This window comes from Ranitomeya imitator, chromosome 3 (assembly GCF_032444005.1).
Source record: "Ranitomeya imitator isolate aRanImi1 chromosome 3, aRanImi1.pri, whole genome shotgun sequence".
Lineage (NCBI taxonomy): Eukaryota > Metazoa > Chordata > Amphibia > Anura > Dendrobatidae > Ranitomeya > Ranitomeya imitator.
In genome coordinates, this window is record NC_091284.1 from 475,862,136 (window position 1) to 475,881,331 (window position 19,196).

The window sequence follows — 19,196 nt, forward strand, 5'->3', positions numbered from 1 at the left end:
TGATAGGGCCTGCACAGGAGACAGGGATACGTTGGTGGCTCAGGCCTCCTAACCATTATAGGTACCCCTGAGATAAGGGAAAGCCAGGGCCCCTTTATAGTGGCAGGGACAGGTGCGGGTCCCAGTACGCCGTCCTGCCCCTTTATTGCCATAAACGGCGTGACATTAAATGTTAAAATGAAATTACTAAAACCAATAAAGCTCTGCAAGAAAATAAATGCTATGTGGTATATAAGCTCAGGTATTGAGAAAGATGATGACAGCTGGTTCTTCTGCCTATATTATCATTCTCCTACATGTGGAAAATGTATTAGGTCTGCGTATGCACATTCACTCACAGATAATGATTATCAGACGAAGATTACAAGATTGCTTCAGTTAAAGTGGACCGAAAAGAGACTTCAATTACATTTCAATGTTATAATCTGAAGCAGAGCTAAAGAGTTTTTCCACTTTCTATCCAATTACTATAAACATCACTGCATTAATGCATCACTGAGACACTGCCATGTATAGAAAATACTACATCCATCGTCTCATAGGTGTCAAACTCAAGGCACGAGGTACGAATCTACGAATCTGGCCCACCATGTCATTCTATGCGGCCCGTGAGGTCATGACACAGTTCACCACTGCTTCAACCAACTCTCTGTACGTAGATAGTGGAGAGACAGTCGGAGCAGTGTTGAAGTGTGTTTCAGAGCTCAAAATCTAAGATGGCAGCTGCCCTCACTGCTGGCACAACCCCCCTCCTAAGAATTTACTGCATTCTACGTTGATAGACGTTACGGAGCCGACACAGGGAGCTGATGCAATCTTCGAATCTGAGCAGCTGCACCCAGATCAGATGCAGTCAATAGAGGGGGCAGCACCAGTACAAGCAGCAGTTGCCATCTTTGTGAGTGAAAACTGCACGCTGTGAACACAGTCAGCCTGCACAAATGGTGAACGCAGTGATCGCATTTGGCCTGCACAAATGGTGAACGCAGTGATCACAGTCAGATTGCAGAAACGGTGAATGCAGTGATCACAGTCAGCATGCATAAACAATGCATGAGGTTTTCGCAGTCAGCTAGCACAAAAAATGAAGGCAGAGAATGCAGTCAGGCAACAAAAAAGTGGACACAGCCACCCAGCACAAAAGTGAACACAGTTATCCAGCATAAACAATGAATGCAGTCAGCCAGCACAGTGAACGCAGTCAGCCAGCACAGTGAACACCGTGAAAGCAGTCAGCCAGCACAGTGAACACCGTGAAAGCAGTCAGCCAGCACAGTGAACACCGTGAAAGCAGTCAGCCAACACAGTAAAAATGAATGCAGACAACCAAAACAAACAGTGAAAGCAGTCAGCCAACACAAAAAGTGAACGCAGTAAAAGAAGTCAGCCAGCATAAAAAGTGAACAAAAAAACAGCACTTTTGTGTGGCTCCATTATTGAATCAGAGCAGATGCAGCCAGTACTTAACATAGGGAGCAGTCCATCTTGGATTCTGAGGTATGGCACACTACCCTAGTACCCAGGGACAACTCTCTTAGCTCTACTACTACTGAGAGACACCTCTTTTATCCCCACTACCCAGGGACAGTGCTCTTAGTCCTATCCAGGACCAGTTTTCAGCCATAGTGCCCAGGGACAGCTGTCTTATAAACATACTACCCAGCGATAGCTCTCTTATAGCCTTTGGCTTGTCTGTACATTTCAGTCCATGCTCGAACCATGTTGCGTGGACGTCTGCATGAGCCCTTACAACTACAAGTGGACCTTGATGTCAACCATAATGGTAATGTGGCCCTCAGTGAAAATGAATTCGACATATCTAAGGAAACTATATTGTTCTACAGGTCACTTCCCTGCAAAATCAAAGTAAAGGAAGTGCAAGGCGACAAAACATACTGTATTGGTATAACCCTTTTTTAATAATGCTCACAATGGAACCATAGAGCAGCACAGTGAGTGCCTTTAGGTCTGAAAAAGCATCTACTCTAAAAGTGATTATAAAAAATAAATGTTCCCAATGACAATTTATGTAGTCTGATATTAACCGCAAGATATTATACGTTTTGTTCCAACTCACTGCCACTAATTGGAAGAGAAATTCTAATGGCTCTCAGCATGTTCCATTCTTACAAGGAATTTTGTCACTGGGTTGACATTGGCAGTGCCCCATTCCCTTGCACATCTTGGCAGTGTATTGTATGCAGTTACAAGAGATGTTGAACTAAACATTTTACTACAGTAACTCTGTAACCAAATCCACTCATATATATTCAGACAAATAGTTTGCGGTTCTTTATAAGTAGAATTCTTTTTTTGACATTAGTTGTAGAACACAGAACAAAACCTACCTGCCGAGAACGTGATTGCTTTTCTTGAAAGTATTGAGAAGCATATGTGGACATTACACCGCTATCACATTTATGTGCAGAAGAGAGTTCCTCACTTGTACATTTTGGTTTCGGCTCATCAGCAAGGAAAGGTAATGGAGACAGACGTTTCTCTGGCTTTGATAGAGACATCTCAAAGCTGTGAAAAATGATCAACATAATGTGGATACTATATTTCATACGACAACGGATGATAGCAGGTTGACTTTCTAACTTAACATTAACCTATTATTAATTTGTACCTTTAAATATAATACACATTCAAATCAGTATTTTCGGTGCAAAGTATATCTTTTATTGTGATTACTAACAATAAAATCAACTGGCTAATGTTGTGCAGGTCCCCCTTCTGCCAGTTTTGATTCTTTGATGTATGGACCTCAGGAGACCCCTGAATGTATCTTGTTGGATTTTGCACTTTGGTATAAATTGCAGATTCTTTAATTCCTGTAATTTACAAGATAGATTATCCATGCATCGTGCCTACAGCACATTGTACAGATGCTTAATATGATCTTTGTCATGTTCCTTAAATCATGTGGCTTGCCTTTTTTCCATGGTACAATCTCTTCCAGAAATGAATAAAGCAATCGGCCCCCACATTATAGAATAGTAAACATGACTAATGAGTTCAGGTCCCCTTTTTCCACCTGTTGTTAGGTACTAACCACTGCTTACTGGTAAAACCCCCACAAGACCTGCTGATTAGAGATTTTTTGACTAAGGTACAATTTGGCCTGGTCAAAATTACTCAATAGGTAACTTATAAAGCCCAAGATAAGATTCTGATAGACTTTCCTTTATTGTCCAATCACGTTCAATTCTCCTATCTCTTGAGTATTAGCTTAGGCTCATAAATGACATGGCATTTATTTCATGGGTGATAAGTCTACAGGTATATTTTCACAAATTTGGATTTAACTGAACTCTTGATTAACAAAGTGTTCTACTCTTTCCTTTGTTGTGATTTACCCACCACACCCCACCCTGTGTAGTAACTATGCTTCTTATACCATACATTAGAAAACAGAGAAAAGGAGATTTATGCATATGTGGAATACAATTTCCAAGTCTGCTTTATGTTTGGCATCAGACATACATGTGCATTGTGTGGAAGCTTTAATATTACATGCCTCTGGTGCCAACAGAAAACATCAGCACGTGCCACCGTCACACTTATTGCAACTCCATCAGATCTTGATAAAGAAAGAAATTTAGATCAAAAGGCTATAACTTAGGAACCCAAGACTATGTATAATTTTTTTACCCAAATCCTTGGTGAGGACAAAAGCTGTCCACCCCCTCCAGACCTGCTACCATTGACAGCATGAATGTTGTCAGGACTGGAACTATCTCCAAGGGCCCAGCACATAAAGCCCTGACACTAGCCAGCATCAGGATGTTGTGTCCTACAGTTCCTGAAGTGAAGAGAATCTAAGAACCTAACCTTTTTTTTTTTTTTGGGGGGGGGAAGGTCTCAGGTAAGAGAACTAGATGAGTATCCCTGCAACAGTTAGTTATCTGTACATCACTTCAGGGAGGAAGAGAATTCCGTACCTGTTGAGTTCTAGGCTCTTGCTGTTTGTCGTAAGATTACTCCTGGTAGGTAATTGTAGACTATCTTCTTTTTCCACTGGGATTTTCTTCAACTCTTGAGATCGTTCACTTTCACACTACACAAGATAAACCATTTTTTAATGGACCATTTTTTAATGGGTTAATGGACCCACATGTTGCACACAGTACATTCAACAATCCACCTAGAGAATCACAGTAAATATGTGCCAATACTCACAAGTTCTACAAACAACGCATATAAGGTTTTCTTTCACTTAGCACATAGGAAGCTATTCATCTTCTTGACGTGAAGCTATGCCAAATGGGTGCATGTATTGCCTGCTATTTGCACATTTTAAGCGCACATAAAGGTTTACATTAGAATAAAAGGAATGCTGTACTTGAATGTACAAATGAGTACATTTTTTTAAATACTTTTTTTTTATTAAAAGGGTAACCTCAAGTTTGAAAGTTATCCCCATCCACAGAATAGGGGATAACATTCCAATAATTGGGGGTCCAACTGCCGTGGTCTCCAGCGATCATGATCATTCATGTTCATACCAGAATTATAAAGCCATTCTGACATGTTTTTTTTTTTTTTTTAAAGTAAGTCCACTCACCAAGTGTAAGAGATCTTTTGAATAATGTATGCACTTCAGGCCTTCCTTTAGGACACAGCATTTCTTTTTATTATTTTTTTCATTGTTGCATTCCAAGAGCCACAGTATTTTTACTTTTTCTCGCTATAGAAGCATGACTGCTTGTTTTTTTGCGGGAAAACTTGAATTTGTTAATGGCACCATTTTGGGGTAAATAAATCCTCTTACTAATCTTTTAGTAACTCTTTATTTGGAGAAATTGAAAAAAAAAGTAATTCGGCTGTTGTTTTCCCGTGTACGTAAGATAACCTTCAAACTTGAGAACACTTTAAAAGTTACCGCACAGCGGAGCCAAATGGTTTTGTAAATGTATAATAATAATTATAATAATCTTTATTTTTATATAGCGCTAACATATTCCGCAGTGCTTTAAAGTTTGCACACATTATCATCGCCGTCCCCAATGGGGCTCACAATCTACATTCCCTATCAGTATGTCTTTGGAATGTGGGAGGAAACCGGAGAACCCGGAGGAAACCCACGCAAACACGGGAAGAACATACAAACTCCTTGCAGATGTTGTCCTGGTGGGATATGAACCCAGGACTCCAGCGCTGCAAGGCTGGAGTGCTAACCACTGTGCCACTGTGCTGCCCATGGTAAAGTGTCTTATGCTGTGCTTTTCTTTTATAAAAATCTAACCCAAGACAGAATCAAAATGAACATATACCCTGCTGTAAGTAAGTAAGTAAAAGTAGTAATGCATATAAATAACATTGGGGACTTAGTAAACATAGTTTATGATAAAAAAAAAGCGTAAAAGCGATACCACCAGTGTCAAGATGTACCACAATCGGGATGGTCCTAACCTCTAGTCAAAGTGACATTAATGTGAAAAAGGGCAGAGAAAGACTTGTCCCAAATGAACACCCAGCAAATGGGAGGCAATATAAATGTAAAGTCCAGCTCAATGAAAGGGAGGCCACAACCTTACCTGTGGCTGGTTTTACATCTTTTCATTTGATAAAGTTGTTTTCCTACAAGGGTGTTAGCAAATTGAGAATTTTTTTAACCCCTTTACTCCCAAGGGTGGTTTGCACGTTATGGACCGGGCCAATTTTTACAATTCTGACCACTGTCCCTTTATGAGGTTATAACTCTGGAACGCTTCAACGGATCCCAGTGATTCTGACATTGTTTTCTCGAGACATATTGTACTTCATGATAGTGGTAAAATTTCTTTGATATTACCTGCGCTTATTTGTGAAAAAAACGGAAATTTGGCGAAAATTTTAAAAATTTCGCAATTTTCCAACTTTGAATTTTTATGCAATTAAATCACAGAGATATGTCACACAAAATACTTAATAAGTAACATTTACCACATGTCTACTTTACATCAGCACAATTTTGGAACCAAATTTTTTTTTGTTAGGGAGTTATAAGGGTTAAAAGTTGACCAGCAATTTCTCATTTTTCCAACACCATTTTATTTTAGGGACCACATCTCATTTGAAGTCATTCTAATAACTGCACCCCTCAAGGTGCTCAAAACCACATTCAAGAAGTTTATTAACCCTTCAGGTGTTTCACAGGAATTTTTGGAATGTTTAAATAAAAATTAACATTTCACTTTTTTTCACAAAAAATTTACTTCAGCTCCAATTTGTTTTATTTTACCAAGGGTAACAGGAGAAAATGGACCCCAAACGTTGTTGTACAATTTGTCCTGAGTACGCTGATACCCCATATGTGGGGGTAAACCACTGTTTGGGCGCATAGGAGAGCTCGGAAGTGAAGGAGCGCCGTTTGACTTTCAATGCAAAATTGACAGGAATTGAGATGGGACACCATGATGCGTTTGGAGAGCCACTGATGTGCCTAAACATTGAAACCCCCACAAGTGACACCATTTTGGAAAGTAGACCCCCTAAGGAACTTATCTAGATGTATGGTGAGCACTTTGACCCACCAAGGGCTTCACAGAAGTTTATAATGCAGAGCCGTAAAAATAAAACAAAAAATTTTTCCCACAAAAATTATTTTTCAGCCCCCAGTTTTGTATTTTTCCGAGGGTAACAGGAGAAATTGGACCCCAAAAGTTGTTGTCCAATTTGTCCTGAGTGCGGTGATACCCCATATGTGGGGGGGAACCACCGTTTGGGCGCATGGGAGGGCTCGGAAGGGAAGGAGTGCCATTTGGAATGCAGACTTAGATGGAATGGTCTGCAGGCGTCACATTGCGTTTGCAGAGCCCCTAATGTACCTAAACAGTAGAAACCCCCCACAAGTGACCCCATATTGGAAACTAGACCACCCAAGGAACTTATCTAGATGTGTTGTGAGAACTTTGAGCCCCCAAGTGTTTTACTACAGTTTATAACGCAGAGCCGTGAAAATAAAAAATCTTTTTTTTCCCACAAAAATTATTTTTTAGCCCCCAGTTTTGTATTTTCCCAAGGGTAACAGGAGAAATTGGACCCCAAAAGTTGTTGTCCAATTTGTCCTGAGTACGCTGATACCCCATATGTTGGGGTAAACTATTTGGGCACACGGGAGAGCTCGGAAGGGAAGGAGCACTGTTTTACTTTTTCAACGCAGAATTGGCTGGAATTGAGATCGGACGCCATGTCGTGTTTGGAGAGCCCCTGATGTGCCTAAACAGTGGAAACCCCCCAATTATAACTGAAATCCTAATCCAAACACACCCCTAACCCTAATCCCAACGGTAATCCTAACCACACCTCTAACCCAGACACACCCCTAACCCTAATCCCAACCCTATTTCCAACCGTAAATGCAATCCAAACCCTAACCCTAACTTTAGCCCCAACCCTAACTGTAGCCTTAACCCTAGCCCCAACCCTAACCCTAGCCCTAACCCTAGCCCTAACCCTAACCCTAGCCCTAACCCTAGCCTTAGCCCTAACCCTAATCCGAAAATGGAAATAAATACATTTTTTTAAATTTTTCCCTAACTAAGGGAGTGATGAAGGGGGGTTTGATTTACTTTTATAGCGGGTTTTTTAGCGGATTTTTATGATTGGCAGCCGTCACACACTGAAAGACGCTTTTTATTGCAAAAAATATTTTTTGCGTTACCACATTTTGAGAGCTATAATTTTTCCATATTTGAGTCCACAGAGTGATGTGAGGTCTTGTTTTTTGCGGGACGAGTTGACGTTTTTATTGGTAACATTTTCGGGCACGTGACATTTTTTGATCGCTTTTTATTCCGATTTTTGTGAGGCAGAATGATCAAAAACCAACTATTCATGAATTTCTTTTGGGGGAGGCGTTTATACTGTTCCGCGTTTGGTAAAATTGATAAAGCAGTTTTATTCTTCGGGTCAGTACGATTACAGCAATACCTCATTTATATCATTTTTTTATGTTGTGGCGGTTTTATACGATAAAAACTATTTTATAGAAAAAATTTATTTATTCTGAGGACTATAACTTTTTTATTTTTTTGCTGATGATGCTGCATGGCAGCTCGTTTTTTGCGGGACAAGATGACGTTTTCAGCGGTACCATGGTTATTTATATCCGTCTTTTTGATCGCGTGTTATTCCACTTTTTGTTCGGTGGTATGATAATAAAGCGTTGTTTTTTGCCTCGTTTTTTTTTTCTTACGGTGTTTACTGAAGGGGTTAACTAGTAGGACAGTTTTATAGATGGGGTCGTTACGGACGCAGCGATACTAAATATGTGTACTTTTATTGTTTATTTTATTTAGATAAAGAAATGTATTTATGGGAATAATATTTTTTTTTCTTTATTTAGGATTTTTTTTTTTTTTTTTTTACACATGTGGAAATTTTTTTTTAAACTTTGTCCTGGGGGAGGGGGGCATCACAGATCGCTGATCTGACAGTTTGCACAGCACTCTGTCAGATCACCGATCTGTCTGAGAGCACTGCAGGCTTACCAAGTGCCTGCTCTGAGCAGGCACTTGGTAAGGCACCTCCTTCCCTGCACGACACGGATGCCGCGACCATCTTGGAACCGGGCCTGCTACAGGGAGGGAGGTAAGGAGACCCTCGCAGCAACGCGATCACATCGCGTTGCTGTGGGGGTCTCAGGGAAGCCCGCAGGGAGCCCCCTCCCTGTGCGATGCTTCCCTGCACCGCCGGCACACCGCGATCATGTTTGATCGCGGTGTGCCGGGGCTTAATGTGCCGGGGGCGGTCCGTGACCGCTCCTGGCACATAGCGCCAGATGTCAGCTGCGATAAGCAGCTGATACCCGGTCGCGATCGGCCGCGCTCCCCCCGTGAGCGCGGCCGATCGCCCTGGACGTACTATTCCGTCCTTGGGAATTTAGGCCCACCCCACATGGACGGAATAGTACGTCCAATGACAGAAAGGGGTTAAATATGTCATATAGTTTCAGAGATATGGGCCTTCATTTTTAGTTCTGATTTTTATGGTCTTTACGAAGGAGCATGGCTCACATAATAATACCGCAAAGCAGACTAAAGACACGCCCCAAGAGAATCCTATGAGCCATCTTACCCTGATAAAGACCATAAAAATAAACATTAATGCTCATATCTCTGGCACTGTATGGTGATTATAAAATAAATAAATAAATAAAGCAAAAATACTTAGTGGAAATAAGCAGCCACTTTTACCTTAGCGACAGGTCTTCTTTAAGCTAGGGCTACACTTTGACTTTTTATCCTACTACAAAGCTTGATAGCTTTAAAGGGAAGGTGCCATAAAAAAAAACTGTAAAGAATTAATGTTTACATTTTCTTAAAAAATATTATAATTTGTTTATAATTAATTAAAATATGACTAATAATTTTAAAAGGTTTGGCATTTCCACTTTTAAACACTAGGGGGAGCAGCTAAAGAAATTTGACAAAAACCTAGTGTACAACTAGCTCACATTACTGCACTGCAGTAATTATGGGCGGAGTCTGCTGACATGGCTGTGAACACAGTGAGAAGCCATTTTGTTGATGACTGCAAAGTTATACTGACAAGTAGACAGTCACCAAGGATGGCAGGCAGCAAGGATTCTTGGAGATATATGGTGGAGGAAGCAGGGTGACAGCAGCACCGAGTATTTCAGGAGAGCAGTGTGCTGGTCTATGGGGGGCACCCTGTTCGGTGCGCGGAGCAGCCAGAAATTGTACATGGAGCGCTGTCTTTTATACACAGTCTTTTAGACTGCTTGTCTGCTCCACAGAAATCCAGGAAACATTTCTGTGGATTGATGGCCTGTTCTGATCCAGACTTTGCATGCAAAGACCCCATTCCCCTCCTCAAATCCGGTCTTCTCCATGCTGTCCTGGCGATGTGTGAAAGCGAGGCGACAGGCGCAGTCCGGGATGACGCTGGGAAGGAAATGTAGCCATATAGTAACGATAAAAATGAGACCCTTCTCTTCAGCTGCCTCACCAGCCTTCCCCTGACTGCACCTAACTGGAGGTCATGTTGCCCCCTCTATTACCCCAGACCCGTGTGCAGGTGCTCAGCCGGAACCACCCTAGAATGGGTGCCCTTTCTGAAGATAATACTGCAATAGTGTTCTCACATAATACCGCCATACAGATCACACATAATACTGCCCTATAGTTCTCACATAATACCGCCATATACTTCACACATAATGACGCCATGTAGATCTCACATACCACCAGTAGGGTTGAGCGACTTTTACTTTTTTAGGGTCGAGTCAGGTGTCTCTCTCTCTCTCTCTGTCCCTGAACAGAAAAACTGGTGTTGCACATTTCAAATCGCCCCTAAGACCTATGTCATCACTCTGCCCACGCTCCTTCATTGGCTGAAAAAATGGCGCCAAGCGCATCATACGAAACGCGACTTTGGCGCGAAAGTCGCGTACCGCATGGCCGACCCCACACAGGGGTCGGATCGGGTTTCATGAAACCCGACTTTGCCAAAAGTCGGCGACTTTTGAAAATGAACGACCCGTTTCGCTCAACCCTAACCACCAGTGTTCTCACATAATACCGCCATATACTTCACACATAATACCGCCATATACTTCTCACATAATATCGCCATATAGATCATACATAACGGGGGAGAGGAGTGCATAGGAGAGGATTAGATACACGGCCCAGCAGTTAGTATCACACATAGGAGGATTAGATACACAGGCTTAGCAGTCAGTTTCACACCGGATAGTATTAGATACACGTCTCAGCACAGTATCACACAGGGTAGGATTAGATACACAGCTCAGCAGTCAGGATCACACAGGGGAGGATTAGATACACGTCTTAGCAAAGTATCACACAGGAGAGGATTAGATACATTGCTCAGCATACAGTAACACACAGAATAGGATTAGATACACGGCTCAGCAGACAGTATCACATAGGGTAGGATTAGATACATGGCTCAGCACAGTAACACACATGGGAGGAGATACACTGCGCAGAGTCAGCATCACAAAGGATAGGATTATATTACCTCTCCCCCTCCCCCACCGATATTACTTCACTGCTGCCGACACTGCCCCTTTCTCCCTCCTGTGCCGTCCTTGGTCTCTTCCTCCTATAACAGCAGGGCTCTCAAGTGAAGCTCACAGATGCACTGTGAGCTCCAGAAAGATGGTGCCGATCTCCTGCCTCTGCTGTGATGTGGACGGCTCAGGGGACATGGCCAGATCACAGCAGGGAGTGGCTCAATGTAAAGTATAGGGTCGGATGCCGACCGCAGATGTCTATGCTCAGGGCAGCTGTATTTGCAGAGTGTAAGTGTCGTGCAGCTACACTTACACTCCTGCAAAGCAAAATGGCGGCACCCAGTGGCTGAAAAAATAATTAATAATTAAAAAAATGTTAAAGTTAAAAAATGTAAACTTGTATTAAAAATAATTGTTTATATAAACAATCATTTTTAATACAAAAAATAAAATGCAGCACCTTCCCTTTAATGTCTCTTCAAAATCGATTTGATCAAGTGAGTAGATCACAATTTTGTTTGAATTACAACTGTTGAAGTGAGTTAATTGGCTATGAACTTGCAGGACCCGTCTGACAGCACGGAGAGCAGGAGAACTTTCTCACACTCGCAATCCCCTCAGATAGGTAATAAGAGTTCACAGGGAGACACTAAGCACACGGTGTTCAGTGTCTACTGGATGAAAGGCTGTACGGTCTCATAAGGCAACCATGCAGCCTGCCATATAGATGTAGCAGAGCTAGACTTGTCGTGGGACAAATAGAGAAGCAGCATCTCTGCGGAAAGGTGAGGAATATGGTTGTTTGTTTTTTTAACTCTTTTGCAGATGACGAGGTCATCCGGGGAATGGGTGAGGTCATAAGTATGGTTTAATTAAGATTATTAAAGGAGTCTGTGTCATTCTTTCAATTAAAGAACTTTATTCTGGGTGTCTGTGTTTTTAAACAATATGACTATGGGGTTAGTAATGGATAGGTGTCTTATTGACGCCTCTCCATTACTAACCCCGGGGCTTAATGTCACCTGACAATACAAAGGTGACATCAACCCCCCAATTATCACCCCACTTGCCACTGCTACAGGGCAAGTGGGATGTGCGAGGCTAAGTGCCAGAATTGGCAAATCTTAGAGATGCTCCTTTTCTGGGGTGGCTGAGAGCTGATGTTTTTAGCCTGGGGGGCAGTATTCATGGCCCCTTCCTAGGCTATTAATATCAGCCCGCAGCTGTGTGCATAGCCTTTGCTGGTTATTAATTATAGGGGGACCCTACATCAATCTTTTTTAGAGTCCCCCATTTTAATAGCCAGTAAAGGCTAAGTATACAGCTGTGATATGATATTTGTAGCCTAGGAAGCTACATGGGTATTACCCCCTTCTCAGGCTATAAACATCAGCCTCCAGCTGTCAGCTTTCCCTCTGTTTAAGAAAATTGTGCGGGAGCCCACGCCATTTTTTTCAGAAAAAATATTTTATTAATTAAGTACATGTACACTAAGCTGCCAACACACTGTACTAATAGTATTTGTCACTGACACCAATATATCTATCTATTCTTTGTGTATTTACTTTATGTAATCCATCTCTTCTATCCTGTTGGCTCCTATCTATCTATCTGTTATATATATCTACTATATAATCGTCTGAGGGTCACTTCTGTCTTTCTGTCTGTCCTTCTGTCTTTCCTTCTGTCTTTATGTCACGGATATTCATTGGTCGCGGCCTCTGTCTATCATGCAATCCAAGTCGCTGATTGGTTGTGGCAAAACGCCCATGACCATTGCCACGACCAATCAGCGACGGGCGCAGTCCGGCGGCAACATGGCCACTCCTTCCTCCCCGCAGACAGTGCCCGCTCCGTACTCCCCTCCAGTCAGCGCTCACACAGGGTTAATGGCAGCGCTAATGGACCGCGTTATGCCGCGGTGTAATGCACTCCATTAACGCTGCTATTAACCCTGTGTGATCGACTTTTTTACTATTGAGGCTGCCTATGCAGCCTCAATAGTAAAAAGATCTAATGTTAAAAATAATAAAAAAAATAAAAAATCATCATATACTCACCTTCCGGCGCCTTTCCCGCTTGTTGCGACGCTCCGGTAACCGGTCCATGCATTGCGATCTCGCGAGATGATGACGTAGCGGTCTCGCGAGACCGCAATGCACTCTTGAGACCGGAGCGCGCAAGGAGCTTCGGTAAACGCTTCCTGGATCCAGGGGCCAACGGAGGGTGAGTATAAAACTATATTTTATTTTAATTCTTTTTTTAACAGGGATATGATGCTCACATTGCTATATACTACGTGGGCTGTGCAATATACTACGCGGGCTGGGCAATGTACTACGCGGGCTGTGCAATATACTACGCGCGCTGGGCAATATACTACGCGGGCTGGGCAATATACTACGTGGGCTGGGCAATATACTACGCGGGCTGGGCAATACACTACGCGGGCACTGCAATATACTATGCGCGCTGGGCAATATACTACATGGGTTGTGCAATATACTACGCGGGCTGTGCAATATACTACGTGACTGGGCAATATACTACGTGACTGGGCAATATACTAGTGACTGGGAAATATACTACGTGGCTGGGCAATATACTATGTGCCTGGGCAATATACTACATGACTGGGCAATATACTACGTGGCTGGGCAATATACTACGTGGCTGGGCAATATACTACGTGACTGGGCAATATACTACGTGACTGGGCAATATACTACGTGACTGGGCAATATACTACGTGGCTGGGCAATATACTACGTGGCTGGGCAATATACTATGTGGCTGGGCAATATACTACGTGACTGGGCAATATGCTACATTGCTGGGCAATATACTACGTGACTGGGCAATATAGTACGTGACTGGGCAATATACTACGTGACTGGGCAATATACTATGTGGCTGGACAATATACTACGTGGCTGGGCAATATACTACGTGGGCTGTGCAATATACTACGTGGACATTCTAGAATACCCGATGCGTTAGAATCGGGCCACCATCTGGTATATATATATATATATATATATATATATATATATTGTAGCGATTTCACTCACTCAGCTGCGACGGCTGACATTCAGGAGACGTGTTCCTTTAAAGTTCACTGGGTTTATTGCTTCATAAACCATGTGGCAAAACAACAGAAAGCAAAATAGCCTTTAGTTCAGGCAAAGGAAAACAAGGGTCCAGTTCATCCGGCTCAGTCCTGAAGCCGAACACACTCAGGAGGGTTTCACCTCCACACATATCTGCTGTGTAAAGGATTAGCCTGTCTTATATAGGACTAACCACACCCAGTAATCTATCACATGATTAGCCATGTGGTCTGACATCACCACAGGTCCTGAAACACAAATATATGGTTATATAAAACAACGCAATATTCCGGGCTACATTACAGCAACAAGGCACTTATGTGGCACATACCTCCCGTCGACTACACACCCTTTAGCCATGCTACATACCTCCCCCCTCTGCCTAAAGCCGTGGGGCTTGGCACTTTCTCCCACTAAACAAGGGATTCTTGATAGGGCATCCGCATTACCGTGCAGCTTTCCTGCCCGATGTTCCACATGGAAACTGAAGTCCTGCAGGGATAAGAACCAACGGGTGACCCTAGCATTTCTACCCTTCGTTTCCCTCATCCACCTAAGTGGGGCATGGTCGGATATCAGTCTAAATTTACGTCCGAGCAGATAGTACCGTAATGTGTCCACTGCCCATTTTATGGCCAAGCACTCCTTCTCAACGACTGAGTAGTTCTTTTCAGATGAGGACAGCTTCCTACTCAGATAGAGAACAGGATGCTCCTCCCCATGTAGTTCTTGGGAAAGGACTGCTCCCACCCCAACATCTGAGGCATCTGTCTGAAGAATAAACTCTTTCTTGAAGTTTGGGGCCATCAGAACGGGTTGCTTACACAAAGCGTTTTTCATTTCTTGGAAGGCTGACTCTGTTTCTTCGGACCACTTAACCATTACTGGTTTTGTCCCTTTTAGCAGGTCAGTCAGAGGCGCAGCCATCGTGGCGAAGTTTGGGATGAACCTCCTGTAATATCCCACGATTCCCAGGAAGGCTTTAACTTGCTTTTTGGAAACTGGTTTTGGCCACGTTTGAATTGCCTCCACTTTACTGATTTGGGGTTTTATTTCTCCGTGACCCACTATGTATCCAAGGTACTTAGCTTCTTCTTTACCCAAGGCACACTTCTTCGGGTTTATAGTAAACCCGGCCTCTCTTATAGCATCCAACACCGCTTGGACTTTCTCCAGATGACTCTCCCAGTCCGGGCTAAAGATGACGATATCATCTAGGTACGCAGCAGCGTAGGCCTTATGGGGTGCAAGGACTCTATCCATAGCCCTCTGGAAGGTCGCCGGAGCTCCCTGTAGGCCAAACGGCATCCGGGCATATTGGAAGCATCCATCAGGTGTCGAAAAGGCCGTCTTCTCCTTGGCTTCCTGTGCCATGGGGATCTGCCAATACCCCTTTGTCAAATCCAAGGTGGATATATATCTGGCGTGCCCAAGCCTTTCGATGAGCTCATCAATACGGGGCATGGGATAAGCGTCGAACTTGGAGACTTCATTCAACTTCCGATAGTCGTTGCAAAACCTCCACTCTCCATCAGGTTTTGGGACCAGGACAATTGGGCTTGACCAACCGCTCTTGGATTCCTCAATGACTCCAAGCCTCAACATACGCTCCACTTCCTTGGAGATAACTTCTCGACGAGCCTCAGGAATACGATAAGGTTTCACATTCACCCGCACATGGGGCTCTGTTAGGACCTCGTGCTCTATGACCTTCGTGTATCCTGGCAATTCTGAAAACAGGTCCCTGTTTTTCTGGAGTAACTCCCGGCACTGCTGTTTCTGGGTTTTCGATAGCGTCTCTGCTATAGTAACCGCTCCAACCTCACCTTCTGGGTTGCTTAATAATGACGGAGTTACTGTCGGCTCTCTATCTTGCCATGGCTTGATGAGGTTGACATGGTAAACTTGGAATGGTTTCCGTCTTCCTGGTTGGTGAATTTTATAATTTACCTCACCAAGTTTCTCGACAACCTCATATGGCCCTTGCCATTTGGCCAAGAACTTGCTTTCCACCGTTGGAACTAACACCAGAACTCGGTCTCCCGGATTGAACTGCCTCACTCTTGCAGACCGGTTGTAGACCCTGGCTTGAGCTTCTTGTGCTTGGAGAAGGTGTTCTTTCACGATAGGCATCACCTTTGCAATCCTCTGCTGCATCAGGGCCACATGCTCAATGACGCTTCTGTGGGGCGTGACTTCGGCTTCCCAGGTTTCCTTGGCTATATCCAGGAGTCCTCGTGGATGTCGGCCATATAGAAGCTCAAACGGTGAGAACCCTGTGGAGGCCTGTGGAACTTCACGAATGGAAAACATCAGATAGGGTAAGAGACAATCCCAGTCTCTACCGTCTTTCTCTATAGCTTTTCTCAGCATGCTCTTTAGAGTCTTGTTAAACCTCTCAACAAGACCATCTGACTGGGGATGGTACACCGAGGTCCTCAACTGGGAGATCTTCAGGGCTTTGCATAACTCCCTCATCACCTTGCTCATGAAAGGTGTACCCTGGTCAGTCAGGATCTCCTTTGGCAGACCTGTCCGGGAAAAGACATGGACCAACTCGCGGGCTATGCTCTTTGAGGAAGAATTCCTCAAGGGAATTGCCTCAGGATAGCGTGTGGCATAGTCCAGGATGACTAATATATACTGATGGCCCCGAGCTGATTTAACTAAGGGACCGACCAAGTCCATGGCAATTCTCTCGAACGGTACCTCAATAATGGGCAGTGGCACAAGGGGGTTCCGGAAATGAGGAGTAGGAGCAGTTAGCTGACATGTAGGGCAGGACCTGCAATAGTTCACTATTTCCCGGTGACACCCAGGCCAATAGAACCTCTGCACAACCCTTTCCTGCGTTTTTTCCACCCCTAGGTGTCCACCCAAGATGTGTGAATGGGCCATGTCCAACACTTTCCGTCTATACGGACCCGGCACTATCAACTGCTCTACCAACTCCTCCCTTATTTTCGTGACCCGGTACAACAATTCCCCCCTCAACAGAAAATGGGGAAATCTTTTGTCTGCCCCCGGCTCCTGTACCACCCCGTCAATAACTGTGACATTATTAAAGGCTTCCCTCAGAGTGGGGTCCCTATGTTGGGCAGTCCCAAAACTTTCACCGGTAACCTCTAACTCCAGAATGTCAGATGTAGGGGATACTTCCTCCTCATCCCCAACCAGAACACAAAATAGAAAGCTGTCTGCCTCTGGGTGTGGCGATACCGTTCCAGGGTTCACTGGTTCCCTGCCAGGGAGCTCAGAACCCTTTCCCCACAAATCCCAAAACAAACAGAAATCCCGGCCAATAATTATAGGGTGCAACAAGTCCTGAACTACGCCGACCATGTGGGATTCAGTGCCACATGCCGTTTCAATGTCCACCCTGGCCATAGGGTAGTCCTTTGCATCACCATGTATGCACCGCACTCCGACCTTCTTTCCTGGGAGCAGGTGAAGAGGAAAAGTGGCCCTCACCAGGGTCACTAGGCTCCCCGAGTCTAACAGTGCCGTTACTGCTTGACTGTTCACCTTTACGGGACACGCTTGAGGTCCCTCGTTGGATGGAGAGTTCACACTACAGACTGGATACGCATAGTATGAACAACGGCGTCCCATGCTGCAGTCCATCTGCTCAGTGGCTTGGGAACAACGGGCAGCTATATGTCCTGGCTTGTGGCACCTCCAACAAATAACATCACCCGTGGGGACCTTGGGCACCACCTCCCCCGCCCTTTGTGACCTTGGACGCACCACCCCTTTTTGGGACTCAGCTGCCCTCTGGGACCCCCAGTACGGCATGGGCTGCCTCCCGAAGGAGCCTTCCAACCCTTGGTATCTCTCAACCAGTCCGATCAGCTCGTCGGCATTCTGGGGATCACCCTGGGCAACCCAAGACTGTATAGGCCTCGGGAGGGAATGGACAAACCGATCCATCATCACCCGTTCTACCATCTGTGCAGGCGCAGAGGTCTCTGGCTGCAGCCATTTCTGGACCAGGTGCAACAGATCAAACATTTGGGAACGAGGTGGTTTGTCCCGGTGATAGCCCCAGGAGTGAACTCGCTGTGCCCTGACAGTCAGTGTCACCCCCAGACGTGCGAGAATCTCGGCTTTCAATTTGTGATACTCTATGGCATCCTGCAAGGTCAAATCATAGTACGCCTTCTGGGGTTCTCCCGTCAGGTATGGCGCAAGTACCTCTGCCCACTGCTCTGGCGGAAGTTTTTCCCTCTCAGCGACCCTCTCAAACACCGTCAGGAAGGCCTCAACATCATCCCCGGGAGTCATTTTCTGCAATGCGCGTCTTACCGTCTTCCGGACGTGGGTGTCATCAGCCAAACCTGGGGTTGGGGCGCTCGCCTTGCCCTGGATGGCGGTTGCCAGAAGCTGCATCTGCTGCTGATGCTCCTGCTGGCTCTGTTGTAACTGCTGCCGTTGCTCCTGCTGGCTTTGCTGCATCTGCTGCCGTTGCTCCTGCTGGTTCTGTTGTATCTGCTGCTGGCTCTGTTGTATCTGCTGCATCAACAGCCTGTTGGTCTCTTGCTGCCTTTGCTCCTGCTGGACCAAGTGTTTCAGCAGGTCCTCCATTTTCTCCGGCAATGCTTGCTGGCTTGCAACAGCCTTGACCCAGGACATTCAAAAATAAACTCACGTCTCCGCTGGGAACGCTGCTCGCAGGTCTCCACCAATTGTAGCGATTTCACTCACTCAGCTGCGACGGCTGACACTCAGGAGACGTGTTCCTTTAAAGTTCACTGGGTTTATTGCTTCATAAACCATGTGGCAAAACAACAGAAAGCAAAATAGCCTTTAGTTCAGGCAAAGGAAAACAAGGGTCCAGTTCATCCGGCTCAGTCCTGAAGCCGAACACACTCAGGAGGGTTTCACCTCCACACATATCTGCTGTGTAAAGGATTAGCCTGTCTTATATAGGACTAACCACACCCAGTAATCTATCACATGATTAGCCATGTGGTCTGACATCACCACAGGTCCTGAAACACAAATATATGGTTATATAAAACAACGCAATATTCCGGGCTACATTACAGCAACAAGGCACTTATGTGGCACATACCTCCCGTCGACTACACACCCTT

General features: G+C 44.6%; 1 protein-coding gene across 2 annotated transcripts in view; it reads right to left on the reverse strand.

The window, feature by feature from the left end:
• The window catches only part of AFF3 (ALF transcription elongation factor 3), a 753,993-nt gene that overhangs the window by 59,704 nt on the left and 675,093 nt on the right, over positions 1-19,196 (reverse strand). For both annotated transcript variants that reach the window (XM_069757526.1, XM_069757527.1), the window contains exons 10-11: positions 3,945-4,060; positions 2,349-2,526 (exon numbers count right to left, since the gene is read on the reverse strand). In XM_069757526.1, coding sequence (XP_069613627.1) covers positions 2,349-2,526; positions 3,945-4,060 — 294 coding nt within the window. The remainder of the gene's footprint in view (positions 1-2,348; positions 2,527-3,944; positions 4,061-19,196) is intronic.